At 46.4% G+C, this 16,742-nt stretch overlaps 2 protein-coding genes across 3 annotated transcripts; both read left to right on the top strand.

Moving 5' to 3' along the window:
• The first annotated feature begins 6,880 nt into the window (after positions 1-6,880).
• lgi3 (leucine-rich repeat LGI family, member 3) lies at positions 6,881-13,125 on the top strand. The gene is made up of 9 exons (XM_084694759.1): positions 6,881-7,240; positions 8,473-8,544; positions 9,128-9,199; positions 10,490-10,561; positions 10,668-10,739; positions 10,845-11,014; positions 11,105-11,269; positions 11,448-11,538; positions 11,638-13,125. The coding sequence occupies exons 1-9, from the start codon at positions 7,026-7,028 to the stop codon at positions 12,365-12,367; spliced, it is 1,659 nt and encodes a 552-aa protein (XP_084550885.1). The 5' UTR covers positions 6,881-7,025; the 3' UTR covers positions 12,368-13,125.
• Positions 13,126-13,610: 485 nt separating this feature from the next.
• chmp7 (charged multivesicular body protein 7) lies at positions 13,611-16,695 on the top strand. 2 transcript variants are annotated; one of them, XM_084694922.1, is made up of 11 exons: positions 13,611-13,907; positions 14,034-14,326; positions 14,435-14,606; positions 14,695-14,880; positions 15,037-15,170; positions 15,260-15,308; positions 15,391-15,510; positions 15,631-15,729; positions 15,827-15,884; positions 16,041-16,274; positions 16,359-16,695. In XM_084694922.1, the coding sequence occupies exons 2-11, from the start codon at positions 14,070-14,072 to the stop codon at positions 16,394-16,396; spliced, it is 1,347 nt and encodes a 448-aa protein (XP_084551048.1). In that variant the 5' UTR covers positions 13,611-13,907; positions 14,034-14,069; the 3' UTR covers positions 16,397-16,695. The 2 variants fall into 2 exon arrangements, with proteins under 2 accessions (XP_084551048.1, XP_084551047.1); XM_084694921.1 differs by having other exon boundaries at positions 16,038-16,274; positions 16,359-16,693.
• The last annotated feature ends 47 nt before the right edge of the window (positions 16,696-16,742 follow it).

Genomic DNA, 16,742 nt, shown 5'->3' with positions numbered 1-16,742 from the left:
CGCGGATCCGCTAAGTCGTAAACATGTAATTTATTGCACAGTGAAGTGCCCGGCCAGCTCTGGCTGCAGCACCAGCTCTCAGGCTCCATCCATCAGAGGCTACGGGCCCCGGTGCCCACGCCCGACGCTGGCTGTCTGCCACGGATTGATGCATCACCTGGACTGCCGTCTCCACGCAACAGGCTAAAGCCGGCCACACAGTGTGAAAACCTCTTTGTTTACCTTTTTTTAAGAGCTGGATTTTACTGCGGGGGCCAATGAAGCTAGTTTGTACATCAGTAGGGAAGAAGAAAGCATGGAGGGGTGCAAGATTGATTTCCAGACAGGTTTATTTAAGGGAGTGTGGTGAAAATACGTTTTGGCCTCGTGAATTGAGGTACTCTGACCAAAACGCCCAAAGGAAATAGCCTGGAGGAAAAAGGAAGTAGGAGATAGATTAGTTTGGTATCACCATCTTTGTTGTTCCTTTACCTCCCACACTGCCCAGAGGGACTGCCCAGAACCCCGCAGGCGGAGAACAGCCGCTCCCCTTTCTCGTTCCTGATAGCGTCGACAATAAACCTTCGTCTGAATGTTGTTGTTGGGGAGGGATTGTATTGATTCCTGGAAACGTGTCCCTATAAAAGCGGCTTGTGTGCGCGGTGACTGCGGCGACCATGAAGGACTCTGTATGGAAATGGAGTGGACAACGGAAACAGGGCTCTATGACAATATAATGGACCAGAGAGAAGGCATGAAGTGCTATTAGGTAGAGAGTGTGTTATCACTTCTGACAGATGGCCCAGGAAGAGATTGCTGGGGGCAAAGGTCGTCTAGGAGTGTTGGAAGTATGTTACCTTAAGATCATCTGTGTTCTACTAATAACTCTCTACCTTACAGGTACAAGTTTTAAGAGAATACAAAATCACAACCTGTTCCAAATATTTAACTTTGCCTTGGCAGTGTAACAATGGGGCTAGTTGGCCATTGGTAATTGAGGCATAGTTCAGAGGAGGTAAAAAGCAAACCGCATCTAATTATTGACGAATGGTCTATAAAAATGTACAAAGACAGACTACTGGCCAGAGGAAAATCAGATTATGGATGCTTACTGATTCTAGAGGGTTGGTATGCTTATTGATGTCTCAACACAAGTCCCACCCACAGCCCTGACGAATGGCCTTACTTCCTTGTTTACTTAAGTTGACTTGATTTATTCAGGTGGGCGCCCCACCTGTCTGCTCCATGTTTACAGATAAACCCCCTCCATTCTTTTCCACACTCTGTGGCGTGTCAGTGCTGACAGATTGACCTGCCCTTCACCTCGCAGGCACCCCTCTGAGGTGACGCTCTGTCAGTCGGGGGTGCATTACTCTGCCTTCATGGAGAGTGGGAGCCTGAGATGGTGTGGTGAGGGAGGGTGTCTGTGTGTGTGGAGGTGGGGGTGGGTGGTGGAGTCTGGTTGGTTGGTGTGAGTGAGTGGTGGCGGGCCGGGGGGAGGGGGGTGGTGGCTGGGAGGGGGGGTGGGGGCACTTGCTTATTAAAGCCTGTACTTGAGGGGACTGGTGACATCAGCCTGTCGTTGTGCGCCTCTGACACTGCCACCTTTGCAATCGAGCAGATTATTTATGGGAAGAAAGGAGAGAAGTGAGGGTGGGGGGGACGGGACATGAGGAGTAGAAGGGGACAGGAGACAGCAGGGCAATACAGAGACTCATGAATACCAGTCTGGCCAGCTTCCATCTGCTGTGTGGAGGAGAGACTGGCTGGTGCTCCTGGAGAAAGTCCTCCACGAGCTGAGCCGACCCCTGAGAGAGAGACAGAGAGACATAGAGAGAGAGAGAGAGAGGGGGGGGGGGGAGAGAGAGAGACAGAGAGACATAGAGAGAGAGAGAGAGAGAGAGAGAGAGAGGGGGGGGGGGGGAGATGGGGGAGAGAGAGAGACAGAGAGAGAGAGTGACAGAAAGAGAGAGAGAGAGAAAGAGAGAGAGAGAGAGAGAGGAAGGGGGGGAGAGAGGGGGGGGGGAGAGAGAGAGGGGGGGAGAGGGGGGAGAGAGAAAGAGTTAAAGAGAGAGAGAAAGAGAAAGAGAGATCCAAAGAGCTCACTATGTTGACTCCTTCAATGTTTAACTCCACCTAGACAGAATCACGCTGGTTGGGGGTGTTGGAACTAACCAGCACAAACATTTTTCTTTTCAGTTCTTAAAAAATGGTTGACATTTCTAAATGACAGTGTTATAAATGGAAATCATTGTTTGCTTGGGTTGTTTCTCCACCCTCTTTAGTGAGGATTTGTCTGGTCCTTTCTCCGCCATGACCACTGTGGCATTGGGTGGAGTTGACTTGCTGCAACACAACTTGCTGAATGGGACAGACTGTCAAATCCTGTTTTATTGTAATAGCACACACACACACACACACACACGCAAACACCGGATGAAAAAACAGGAATCTCAGCAGCCAGGAGAGCCAATCGTTCTGCATCTAAACTGACTGGCTCCAAGGTAGTCCCTGCCCTTTGGTTGTTTGGATGTGTGGCTCAGCGAGGAGGGTCTGTGAGATGGCTCTGGGCATGACAGATCCCCGCTGCCCTGCAAGCTCACTGGGACCCAACTGACAGATGGGACAAGCCCAGAGCAGGGCCTGTCATTCAGCGGACGTCAGACTATTGTCTCCTTAGTTCCTGCCCCGTCCCCTCTCTCTTCCCACACCACGCACGATGTGGTGTTTTGTGCTCTGACTAGTATAATGTTGGTGTTGAAAGGGCTGCAGGGAAGGACGAACAATGCACACAATGCCCTGCGTCCACCATCTTTAATTCAGAGCGTGGTGATGAACCAGGAGTCAAGGGAGTTCAACGAGCGTCACCATATAATTGGAATAAACGCACTGCATTCCAGCACTTTATGAAGGTGCTCTGAAGTTTGAAGTGTTGTTATTAAAGGTTGTTAAAAAAAAAAAGAAGAAGAAAAATAGAAAGTGAGCGTGTACTTCTGGGTGTTTTTATAGGGTCTAGTTCTGCGGGTGTGATCAGGTTGAGAAGGGGGACGCGAAGCAACCAGAGGCCGACCGTGTCTGGTCGAAAGGACGCTTTGGCATCTTCACAAAAAAAAGCGTCCGCCTGCGGGCATTGCCCCGCCCCTATCCCACCAGATCGACTTTCTTTAGCGGAGGAATGAGACACAGACAACTCCTCCAGGCGGAGACATATAATCTGGGCCTGTCAGGACCTTTATCAAACAGGATCAACTGGTATGCCGGGCCTTTCTCTTCCATCCCTACAGGCTCATGCATTCCTCCGTCTCCCAGGAGGTGGATCGTCTGTCGTTTGTGGCTCTTCCACTCAAAAAGCTTCGGATCTGAAACTAGGATGAAAAACATGGGGCTCGCCTTGAAGACTTCATTTTTGGTTGCTCCCGTGATAATAACACCCCAACCCTAAATATGAAAAAAAAATCTACAATTTTGATAATAATTCAACAATTTAAGAAACACCATCGAGTTAGAAGTGAATTCATCGTCCAACTTCAATGAAAGTCATCCGTAATCAGCTTAACGATTAGAAGATGAAGACAGTGGGTTATTGATCTACTGTCAGATAGATTTTGTTTGTTCCTCCCCTTTCTGAGGACGGTCTCTCCTCCTTGATCCTTTCCCTGCCGTCCCTGAGTCCTCCCCGTTCTCCAGGGCTGAGAGTCAAGGTAGCACAGGGGATGAATCAAGCCTGGGTCATCGTGACCAGGGCTCTAATCACATCACTTGCTCCTGAGCCATATGTCTTTGTACTCTCTTTAATTGAATTGAGTCCCAGATGGTATTGGCTGGCATACCTTCTTGTGGGCTTTGGTGTGAGTCTACAAGGGATAAAAGCTCTTTGAAATGGTTTTGTTGTGGTCTGTTTTACTTTCTGGAAGAAACCGGGGCCTCAGAACAGGGAGAACATATTGGATTTGTCTTGAACACTAGATATCATTACAGCCCACCTGCACCTCGCTGATCTGTTCAGTCCTGCAGCAACCAGGTGTCAACTCTCTGTCTGGAGACCTCCATCGAATTATATGAAATAATCATGATTTTTATAGGTGTGTTTGTGACGTCTGGATTGCTTGTAAATGACAGGCTCATCAAACCTGACAGATTTATGTCGGGTAGTGTGACAAACACTTGCCTTATTGGATTTCTGGGTCGTGTGTTTTTATCACTGCATGCGTATCCTTCCTACCTCACCAGTGATGATGCAAGCTCTGGGGGGTGTGATGTCACAGCGTGTTCTCGGACGGTTCTAAGCCCCTGATTCTGATACATCTATGTGGATGTTAGATACAGAGAATAAACAGTTCATAGCTTGGAGACATTAGGTTATTGGCAACCGTTGTTTTCTACTGCATTCATGTTGGAGAGGAAAAGAAGAAGAAGAAAAAAACATCCTGTTTCTCAAGTGTCCTGTGTCCATACAGATATTAATTTGAGTTCTGTAATTGCTATGTGACTGGAATCTTAAAGTTGACTGATGTCTCCTCTGCATAGCCGAGGGGCGGGAATCCTGTGTGAACCTGTCTGAGCAGAATCTGCTGAGTGAGACCATCCTGTGTAAATACATGACCTGGGGCATGTGGGATTTTCCACAGTAAGTGCACAGGAACCGAGGTAAAACTGGAAGCATTCTCGCTTCTTATGTTCCCTCCTACACATAGGTCCGGAAAAACTAGGCGGCCCAAAGCAAACAGATGTGAGAGTGAGGACAGAGGGCTCCTTTAACAGGCTGCCTGCCTCGTGGTGGGATGTGGGTTTCCAGATGAATCCAGCAGTGTTGGACTAACCCAGGTGACTCAGAGCAGCAGTAATCCAAACATGGTAGATATCCACAGGTAATGTGGTCAAGGGTCACTGAGGCTGGTCTGGTGTAGACATGAATACACGGATTTGGAATCAGCATGTGTCTCACAGGGAGGGGAGGGGGGGCGCAGTTGGATACAGCTCTGTAGGAGCGTCACATGACCAGAGCCAACACAGAATCTTTATACGCCTAAATGTAAATGTCTTTTTTTGGGGGGGATGAATAGTGTTCCGTGACTTGAATCAGGTTTACAGAAAAAGTTGACATGTTGAAAAGGAAACGAGCCTTTTTTTCCCCTTGAAAAGCACAGCTGGTGATGTTGTACCTGTGGAAGAGGAGGTGAGGCAGGGGAACTTGTAGGAACATGTCTAATCACTACGTTTTCTACTCAACGCTGCAGCTAGGATCTACAACTGCACCTTGTTTAGTCTAGAGTGCAGGATTCTACAGACACACACGCACGCACATGCGCACACACACACACAAAAACCTGACAGAGAGCACGTTTATATTTTTATGTTCGATTTTCCAAGTGAACAGGTGAAACCTGTGGTTAAAAAGTACAAAGGCAATTTGACTGGCAGTCTCTAATCAGGAAGTTGCTGTAGTAAAAGGATTCACTTAAAATACAATAGTTTCTCAAAGTTGTAACATTTCCCTATGAGGGTTCACACAGGATTTGGGTCTCATCCTCTTCTCTGTCCTGGACACGTCACAGTGTGCAAGGTCAAGGGTCATTGTTGTCAGCCCTCTGAATGAGTCCTCTTCCCTGAGCTCAGTCCGAATGCACACGCCTTTTGGAAATGACTTGTTGCTAATGGCTGGAACAGAACACTGTGTTCAGGCCTAGCATCATCGACATGTTGGACAGTCTGACGCTGGCTGAAAGGAGGTGGCCCTTTTCTCGTGACAACGATGTTGTTGTGAAGGAAAGTTGTCCGTGCCTGGCACTGAAGACCTCTGCCAGCCGCTTCTAGCCACCGTAGCCAGTGACCACACAACGGCTAGAGAGCTCCCGCTTTCTCTATTGTGTAGGCTGCAGCTCCCTCTAGTGGTAGAATGCAGTTGTTGCAGAGACGTTCAAAATTTCAGCTGAGGTGTGTTATAGGTATGGATAATAATAATATAATGATAATATAATAATATAATTGCACCACACTGACTTTTTTATTTTAAATTACATTACAAAATGATGGAGAGACGTGCAATTTATGTTTCTGTTATTAGTTCCAAACAAAATGGGCCATGGGAGATATTGTGTGTGGATATTGTAAACAGACAGGACAAGAACAATGGTCGTTGTTAACGTTGAATTCAAACCACTACATCCAAATATAAAATTACTGCATTATTCTGAACCTTTGCAGATATGCAGTACTTACTGCAGTATTTTCCCAAGACTTATTTGTAGATGTTGGCAGGAAGCCGAAGCACCTGAACGTTTCATCTCTCCTTGAGGATCTAGCCTACTTTCCTCGCCCTTAACTTCTGCTCCACCTTATACGAAAAAATTCCCCCCTATCTCCCTATCCTCACTCCTAAAAAACGGCCCGGAAAAGATGCTTTTGTGGGAGTGAGAAGAAAATATACCAGAATCTCCCCCAGCCTCCTCAGCCTCCCTCCCAGCTTTGACACCAGCCTCCCCCTTTCTCCCCTTTCTCCCCTCCCCCCTCCTGCCGTCGTTTTAAGGCTTCTGTGTACTATAGTAAATAATTCAGTGTCAGCGGCGCTGCGTACAGGTTCTGGTGCGGAGGATCGCAGCCCGAGCCTCGCTCCCGCAGTGTACTCAGACAGCATCTCCACAGAGAGTGCTCGCACACACGTACAACCCGGGAAGCTGCAGCGCGCACTCACACACGCGCACACCCACACACACTCTGAGTGAGCATACCACAGACTGCTTTTGCTCTCTCTCTCTCCCTCTTCATCCCTCCCTCCCTCTCTCTCTCTCTCTCTCTCTCTCTCTCTCTCTCTCTCTCTCTCTCTCTCTCTCTCTCTCTCTCTCTCTCTCTCTCCTCTCCTCTCTCTCTGTCTCTCTGTCCTTAACTCTTCCTCAGTCTTTCCACAGTGCAGCATCACAACAGCTGCTGTCGATTTCGCCGCTACCGGTTCTGTTCTCAAACCACTGAGGGGCAGAGCCTAACTTCCAGAAGCTGACAGCCCCGAGACACCAGGTGTCCCGGTCACTCTGTCCACCACTGAAGGAAGGATGCTGGACGCCGGAACCAGGAAAGTCCCAGGATGGCTGAGGCTTATCTTTCTAGTCAGCCTGAGCGTGCTTCTGTGTCTGGTGGAAGACTCGGAAGCCAGGAGAGCTCCCAAGATCCCCCGCTGCCCTGCCACCTGCTCCTGCACCAAGGACAGTGCCTTCTGTGTGGACACCAAGGCTATCCCCAAGAGCTTCCCCCCTGGAATCATATCCCTGTGAGTACATCACCTCACATTATCAATCTACCTATTCCCCGTCTCGCACTCGTTTTAGATGTGACATTTTAAATGGCCATAATCAAATACGAAGCATTCTTTATTAAGAATTTCAGGATGAATCATTTCCAGATTTTCTTCCTGATATCGTGGATGACATCCCCTCCTATTGATTTGTTTATTGTAATATCACACAAACCCACGCTTCTCCTCGCCTGGGGGATCTGCGTTTGCCGAGAGAGACCCCAGAGGGTCTGAAGACGTGCGTGTGACCATGGGGCCGTGTGATGAGACGGGGAGGGGGCAGGACAAGGTCAGCTTTGACAGGCTGTGAAAAGCAAGCACTCTGCGTCCCTGTGCCCCCCCATCTCTCCTCATCCCTGGAGCAGAGTCAGGCAGCGCTGGCTGAGATAAAGAGGATCGGAGAACAGCAGTGGGACATGTGGCCGGTCCAACAGGGACAGACACCTCACTTACAATAGATTCACCTCTGAGAACCCACGAGTGTTCGGTCCTCGGAGAGACATCCCCCTCGGCCAGGGTGGATGAGATACACTCTGAGTAAATGGAGAGCCCTTAAGGACATTGAAACAATTACCCTGAGTGCGGTTAGAAAAACAAGTGAACACAATGTGTGATTTAGCATCGTTAAGTGGAAGAGCATTCAACGGCAAATAAAGAGATTGCATATTAAATCTGCCCCTGTATGTCATTTTGTAGAAGAGCGTCTGCTAATTAAAAAAATATTACATAATTGAATAATCAAGATGTGTCTTTGAACTGAAGGGCTCAAGTAGGTGATGGTGGCCTCATTCTTTACAACTGCGAAGACAAGGATGTGGAATGAGGAAACTATGTCCTAGTTTTAAAACACCGAAAGTACAACAGATTTGCTCTGAGCTCGGGGAGCTCTTGATAAGACTACGTTTTGTAGTCCCGACAGGTCAGGTCGATACATTGACTAAAGCCCTGGACCCATGCAGAACCTGCATATTAATTTGGTGTAATGCAACTACATAGTCCATCAACTGGACAGGTTGCTTCTTCCACTTGTCCAAAAATTTTGTAAAGGCAGGCAAGAGGAGGCCGTTACATTTTTGGAATAACATATCTACTCGCAACTTCTTAAAAAGGTTTCCAACAGATGAAAAGCCATCTGGATTGTTACGAAGTATTGTTCCAGGATGAGCTGTGCGGTTCTGACGAATGTTTTCTGTTCCTGTTGTGATCAGGACGATGGTGAACGCAGCTTTCACGGAGATCCCAGAGGGAGCATTTTCTCATCTTCACCTCCTGCAGTTCCTGTAAGTAGACATGCCTGGCCCATCCCTTCCTCCCATCTCCTCCTCCTCTGCAGCAGACCGACCAAAACAAAACAAGCCTAACTTCTTCGTCTGAGTAGCATGACACATGGAATAAAAGCCAGAATGTAATCATTAAGCAGCTGGATATTTTACAGTCCAGACCAGCGCCAGGCAGATCATCTGAGCTGACTTTTGTTACGCATGGACAATAAAATCAACACAACCACTATGAAATAAATGGTTATTCAAGTCAGTGGTGGTGACAGAGCAGTGATGAGTGTCTCTGTATCAGTGTCATCGCCAAGGACTGACTCCCTTCAATTCTTCTGGTTCACAAAGGATCCTCAGTCCTTGCACATTCAATGGACTGTGTGTGTGTGTTTCAGTGTGTGTGTGTGTGTGTGTGTGTATGCATGCGGGTGCAAGGGAGTGTGTCACTGTGCGTGCCTGCGTGTGCGTGCATGTGTGAGTACGTGCGTGCGTGTGTGTGTGTGAAGCGTTTATCTGGGATGTGCAAGTTTACACCTGGCCGTGTCGAGTTTCAACCACAGCTAACCCCTCCTCTTTCTGTCCATGTCATCAGTCTGCTGAACTCCAACACGTTCACTGTGATCGCTGACAACGCCTTCGCAGGTCTGTCACACCTGCAATACCTGTAAGTACACCCCACCAAACACTCCCACCCCCCCCCAAAAAACAAAACTAATAAACACCTATACATTCTAGAACATATTTCTGGTCTAATGAAATTAAGTCTGTAAACCACAGAGCTGCACCAGATTAAGATTGCTTGAGCAATATTGAATATTGATTCCGTTCAAGCCACGGGGGAAGCCGATGCTTTCTTGGTACAGCCTGATAAAGCTGAGGAGGCCATTCGGTTAATTGATAGGGTCTGGGACATGCGAGGCTGCGGATGCTGATGGCTTGGTGTTTGCTGCATTAAGAGGTGGCGATGCATTAGGCTCCATAAATGATTTGAGGCTCTGGCTGTAGCGCAGGCCTCCTCCTCCTCCTCCCTCCTCCTCCCTCCTCCTCCCTCCTCCTCCTCCTCCTCCTCCCTCCTCCTCCTCCTCCTCCTCCTCCTCCTCCTCCTCCTCCTCCTCCTCCTCCTCCTCCTCCTCCTCCTCCTCCTCCTCCCTCCTCCTCCCTCCTCCTCCTCCTCCTCCTCCTCCTCCTCCGTCTTTCTCCTCCTCCCTCCTCCCTCCTCCCTCCTCCTCCCTCCTCCTCCCACCTCCTCCTCCTCCTCCTCCTCCTCCTCCTCCTCCTCCTCCTCCTCCTCCTCCTTCTCTTCAGCCTCAGGCCTCTGCATCACCAGCTACCAGAGAAAGCTCCCCTCAGGGAATGCTAATGAACACGTATCTTCACATCGACGGCTCCCTCACGTTTGCAGACTGGCTGCACGCACGATGGCTGGCTCGTAAATTCCGCTTACTTACACGAGGAAACGTAAAGAAGAGAGCAGATGTCAAGATCTTGGAAACGGGCTGTTTATGCAGAAATACTTTGTTGCAGAGGCAGCAGTAAATCCAGTAGATCATATTTCCTACTTAAAAGCTTGACAGGCTAATGTAGTCTTTGCCATGTTATATGCGTATTTGGTAGGACACCTGTTTAGTAAATCGATCGATAAATCTGTATGTACAGGACATCTGTCCCTTTAACTGTACTCTCCCTCAAGGTCAGTCTTACAGTACAGTTACACCCTGCCTGGTCTTTTCCCATCAAAGCTGATTCATATTCAGGCTGTGTTCCCTGCTGCCTCCTGTACCTTCAAGCATATTTGACATATATGTGTCCCCCAGTAACTTGAAGGAAATCAATAAAAAGCTTATATTGTGGAGAAAGAGTGTTGTTTTTAAGCGGTTATTGTAATGGGTGGCTTGATTAGAGTTGTGTTTGCCTTAGTAACCTCTCTCTCTCTCTCTCTTTCTCTCTGTCTCAGGTTTATAGAAAATAATGACATTCAAGCTTTGTCAAAGCACACCTTTAGAGGTCTGAAATCTCTGACCCACTTGTACGTATCTCCAATTCCTGTTGTGTGCAAGAAACTGAAATGGGTGTCACCGTGTTTGGAACAGTAATAAAACCATTGACACAAAATACGTTTCTCTCCTTTACAGATCACTGTCTAATAACAACCTGAAGGTCCTCCCGCGAGAACTCTTCAACCACCTGGACATTCTGACGGACTTGTAAGTGTGCATCACGTTACATTTCATCTCCATACCTTCAGAAGAGTTATGGAGTCAGGGTAACAGTTCTATTTCAAACGAGGGATTTTTCTTTCCATTGCCCAGAGATTTGAGGGGGAACTCTTTCCGCTGTGACTGTAAAATTAAGTGGCTGGTAGACTGGATGGAGAAGACCAATACTTCCGTGCCCACCATTTACTGCGCCAGCCCATTTGAGTTTCAGGGTCGAAGGATCCACGAGCTCAACCCACGAGACTTCAACTGCATCAGTGCAGGTTCGCCCTCAGCCAATGGCATCTCTCATTTATTCGTTAGCTCATTTGTTTGAATCAGAAGCAGTGATATACATGCCTCTCTCCCTACAGACTTTGCAGTCTATGAGACCTTCCCATTCCAGTCTGTTTCAGTGGAGTCCTATGAGTTCAATGGAGACCAGTTTGTAGCCTTCGCCCAACCTGATTCAGGCTTCTGCACTTTGTATGTATGGGACCATGTGGAGATGGTCTTCCGGAAGTTCCACAACATCACATGTATGTTTATCAAAGCTTTTCTGAAGTCAATACATTACATTTTCTATCTTCCTTGTTGGTGTCTATTTTCTCAAAATAAACTGCGAGACCATTAGGACGAAGCTGGTCGTACCAAAATGATAAAAAACAAACAAAATCCGTTGAAAAAAATAACGCCATATTTGTGTGTGTTTCTCAGCTCGCTCTGCTGTGTATTGCAAGCCTGTGGTGATAAACAACACCCTTTACATGGTTGTGGCTCAGCTATTTGGAGGTTCCCACATCTACAAGTAAGATGTGGTTTCCTCAAAACAATTTCCTCAAAAAACCTGCAAAGTCACACAATCCTGACTTTTTTTTTTACATTCATGACAAATCTTTGTCTGCAGATGGGAAGAGGACCCGCTGCGGTTTGTGAAGATCCAAGACATCGACACCACGCGTGTTAGGAAGCCGAACTTTGTGGAGACCTTTCAACTTGATGGGGATTGGTACTTTGCAGTGGCGGACAGTTCAAAAGCAGGCTCCACCAGCATCTACCGCTGGAACAGCAACGGCTTCTATTCCCACCAGTCCCTGCATCCCTGGCACCGTGACACTCACGTGGAATTCCTGGAGGTGGGAGGCAAGCAGCACCTCATCCTATCCAGTGCTTCTCAACCCCCGGTGGTCTACCAGTGGAACCGCAGCCAACGCCAGTTCGTCTTCCAGTTACAAATCGTAGAGCTGGCCGACGTGCAGATGGTCAAGCATTTCTGGGTGCGGAAGGTCCTCTACCTGTGCCTTACCCGCTTCATCGGCGACTCCAAGATCGTCCGCTGGGACGGCCAGCGCTTCGTAGAGATCCAGACCCTCCCGTCCCGTGGTTCCATGGCTGTGTTTCCGTTCACAGTGGGCGTCCGTCAGTATCTCCTCCTGGGCAGTGATTTCTCCTTCTCCAGGGTGTACCTGTGGGATGACCTCACCCAGCGTTTCCAGCCCTTCCAGGAGCTTAACATGAGAGCGCCCCGGGCCTTCAGCTTGGTGTCAGTCGACAACAAAGACATTCTCCTGGCCGCCAGCTTCAAAGGCAACACCTTGGCCTACCAGCACCTTCTGGTAGATCTGAGTGCCAAGTAGAAAACAGGACAAAGTGGATATTGTGCATTTGTTGAGAGTATTTATTAACACATGCTGTTCTTATGAGGAAAAAAAAGAACTTGTCTAAGCCATGTGACTAAATGCCTGTTAGCTACCATGAATTTAACCTAAAGTAAAGACTAATGGACAATGCATTGTCAAATTCAAATGTTTGCCATACTCTGATTACTACAAAGAGGAATTGAATCAAACGATGCCTGTGTTGTGATGTCATAATAGTTCACTATCTAGATATACTTATAATTATGCCATTGTAAATAAGTGTCATATCACTATGCAATTTCACTGCTTATTCTATCTACCAGGTACTTGGCAAATTACATGGGATGTGACAATGCTGATGTTTATGCACTGATCTTGGAGACAATACAAGTGAACAACGAGTGGTGTAAAAAGCATGTTCACCCTTTATGTTTTCTATGGTACGAATGCATAAGAGTACAAAATTACTAACTGTTCACATGGGATCGGGTTTAAAAGCCACAGGGTTCTTTTACCTTCGTAAAAAGCAATATTACTTGGACTAGATAATAATTAGCAGAAGTTTTCAGCAGTAATCAATTTTATAGGACAATTAAATTAAACAGCATTTGTTATTTATTTACAGGGACATTGATATTTATCGACACACAGTTTTTTTTTCACAAATCTGAAAGGACAACTGAGAGAAGAAAAGGGATTAAGTTCAGTAATGTTCCTGTAAATATATTTGGATATGCATGATATTGTTCTATGTGTCCTGCATCTTTTATGTGGAAGTCAATTCCAAGTGATTCTAAATCTGAAATCTATTGTGAATCAAATAAAGTGCAGTAATTGACATCTCAGTCAATATTATCTCATGGCAGTATGTGTCTATTTGGTGTTATGTCCTACAGTTATAAAATGTTAAAATTATTATTCAATCTAATTATTAATTAGATTAAGAGAATTTATGAAGACAAACCAACAGAGATTGGCTAGTCTAAGTGAATCTGAGCGTGTATCCATATTTAATGTAACATATACACACTCATATATACACGTTCATAGAATGCTGAAAGATATAAGGATTAACCATTAAAACTTGAACTAAAATAAACCAGTAAATAAACAATTGTATCTACTTTTTCTTCGTAATGTTTAGTACTTGCCACAATGTTGCGCAACCTAGAATTTAGTGATGGTCGTGAACATGATTTTTTTTGCGAAGACACAGCGCATGTCTGAGGTTAAGAGGTAACTCACTGAAAACAACAACACAGAAGTGAAGCACGCTGACCCAGGAGTGGGCTTTCCATCGTTTCAGTTGCTGTTTGACAGTAGTTGAATACCTTGTATTCATTAAGCAGCGTAGTAATAATTAAGTACGGTAAGTTGCTCGTTAACTAGTCGTGTAAACGTGGATATAGCGAGAGGAATGTCTTAAGAGTTAGGGTCGGGCTGCATATTCCGAACAAGACCCGAGTCCAGAGAGTAGCCTACTGAAACCGAATCCAAACCGGCCAGGCTTTCTGTTTCTGTCCAGTTGTAACTAAAGGTAAACTTACTTGTTTGAAGATCTATGCTGTTGACAATTTGTGATTTAAGAACCTACAAGCAGTATTGCAGTAATCGCTCCTACATTGCAAGGCGCATGGTAATGATCTTTTGTGTCTCTCACTAGGCCTATACTAAACGGTACAAACCGATCCTCGAAGAGATGTCTTCAGAGTCAACTTTACCACCGGAATGGGAGGATGATGAACGGATGAATTTCCTATTTTCTGACTTCAAAGAAAACCGAGAAGTAAACACAACGGATTGGGACAGTAAAATTGACTTTTGGACGTCTCTCATTGTACAGAACTGCAGGCGGTGTGGTACAGTGCTTGTTAATCTGCAAGATTTGAACGACACCTTCCGAAGAAAAGGAACTCTCCCTTTAGGTCTTGGCACTGTCATTCAAAGCATGACCAGGTATAATCTTTAAATGTCTTGTCATGGATTTGCACTCCTTGCCGAGTTGTTAAAACATCATGACTTGTCAGGATAATTTAAATTAACTGTCTGTCTGTCCACTGGCAGATGTGGCAGGATACAGAGAGAAGCGGAGTTTGCAGCAAATGTAGACTCTGGTTGGCTGTCCTGGGGTGTGGGTCTGTTGCTGGTGAAGCCTTTAAAATGGACTTTCTCCACTCTACTGGGCAGGAGTCACATTGCTTTGGAAGAGTCTTTTGTTGTTATTGAACTGGTGAAGGTGTGTGGATTAGATCAAATTTATTATAGAAACTAAATAACACGTGAATGTATTTAATTCGTTTCTGTTTATTTTCTGTTTCCTCTAGGAGAAGGCAGCGGAACTGCTGGCTGGGTACCGGAGCTCGCCATTGGCCAGTCGCTCTCTCCTGTCCTATCAGGAACTACGTACTTTAGCCTCCCACATTTGTGTTGATGAGAGCACCCTGTGCATGGCTCTGCTACAGCTGCAGAGAGAGAAGCAAGTGGCTGTGACGTTACAAGATGGAGAGAAGGTGAGGCCTCGTCTGTGAACTAGATCACAGAGTCAAGGACTAGCTGTATCATAGGATACATTTATCAGGCATATCTCCTTTTAATGTTTATGCCTTTCTACAAAAATGGAGAACCGTTTTCACTCGATCCATGTTTTGTGTTGTGGATCTGTACAGATAGTCAAGTTTTCGCAGCCGGGACAGAACTGTATCTCTCCTGTCAGCGATGTGGACATGGGCATCTACCAGTTGCAGCGCAGCGAAAAGCTGCTTGAAGAGAAGGTGGAGACGCTGGGTCAAGAGTCCGAGAAGTATGAACTTGTAGCTTACTTGTGATTTGGATGTTGGGCAGTATTTTTGGGGGCGGGTGAGTGACATGTTGTGCCATGTGTGTGTGCAGGTGTAGAGAAGAAGCTAAGGTGTGTTTGCGTCAGGGCAAGAAATCCCAGGTAGGTTTCCACCCGTCTGACGATCGAGCTCTGAGTGTTCCTGAGGCCTTGTAAACGAACGTTGGCTCTTTCCTTCCCACAGGCTCTGAGGTGTTTGAGGAGCAGAAAACGTGTGGAGAAGAGAGCAGACCGTCTGCATTCTCAGCTAGAGACCGTCAAGGGCATCTTGGACAGAATAGCACACTCACAGACTGAGAAGCTGGTGAGGCGCACAGCGCACAGGGGCGTTAAATCATTTGTTGTTGACGCCGGTTAGTTAGCTGTCATCAATGCAGTGTGCGTGTCTGTTTCAATGGGCTTCTTGTTCTTCACGCGTCTGTAGGTTGTACAAGCTTACCAGGCGGGAGTGGCAGCCCTTCAAGTGTCTCTGAAGGATGTGACCGTGGAGAGAGCTGAGAGTCTAGTCGATCAAATCCAAGAGGTCTTGCTCTGTTTTGAGACCGCCTGGCGGTGTTTTCGAGTGAGCTGTTCGGTGTCCACGTTGTATCATTAAAAGTGTTTGTCTGTTTGTGTTTCAGTTGTGTGACAACCAGGATGAAGTGAGCCAAGCTCTGTCTGGTGGAGGGCTCAACCCAAGTGAGTCGATATTCTATTCATCTCTATACTGCGCTTCACATCCATTTTTTTTTTCAACCTTCCAGAACTTTTTTCAAAAATACTTTTTCAACCTTTACAAACAAAATCCACATTTTCATGTAAATATTCAAGCGAACGTTCCTCCTTCTTTAGCAGATGGAGACACGGACGAGTTGGAAGAAGAGCTGGAGTGTCTATTGAGAGACTCGGAGCTCGTTGGGCCTTCCACTTTACCTGACGTTCCAACTCACCCCTTCTCACCTGCTACGGAGCCCTGTGTTCTTGGGGACAACCTGCTAAGCTCTTTGCCTTCGGTGCCTCAAAACCACTTCAATATCACAGACGAGGAGTTGGACACAGAGCTGAGTCGACTTACCTTGACAGAGTCAGGTTAGCTTCTCGTTTTTTTTGGAAAGTTCGTTTATTTAGTACAGCTAGGATTTGGAGACTTATGTTTTCTGTCTTTATCAACAGGTATGATCTCGACAAAGCGGCTTGAGCCTGCACAGTAAAAACACAAGCACTAACAGAAGGACGATTCTGCAATGGTAATTTCACACCCTCCATGAGTGGCTGTAAAAGGCCACCAATAAGTAACTGTCTGTTCTTGTAACATGTTTATTGATGCCTGTGAACGCCATCAGGGACTACCTTTTAAAATATATATTTTAAGTGGCCTTTTGACATTTTAATTGTACCACTCTAATAAAGAAAATATCATGATGCCAAATGTTTTATTGCAATCATCAGTTATATATATTATACGATTTAATAAAAACTTCAGCTGCAAGACTGGGGGATACATTAAATTATTCTCTGTGTTATTGTGGTGTCTGTTGACGCAATAATTACGCTTTG

This window comes from Hypomesus nipponensis, chromosome 28 (genome assembly GCF_054491055.1).
Source record: "Hypomesus nipponensis isolate SF chromosome 28, ASM5449105v1, whole genome shotgun sequence".
NCBI classification, from domain to species: domain Eukaryota; kingdom Metazoa; phylum Chordata; class Actinopteri; order Osmeriformes; family Osmeridae; genus Hypomesus; species Hypomesus nipponensis.
This window is presented reverse-complemented; position numbering and strand designations above follow the sequence as displayed.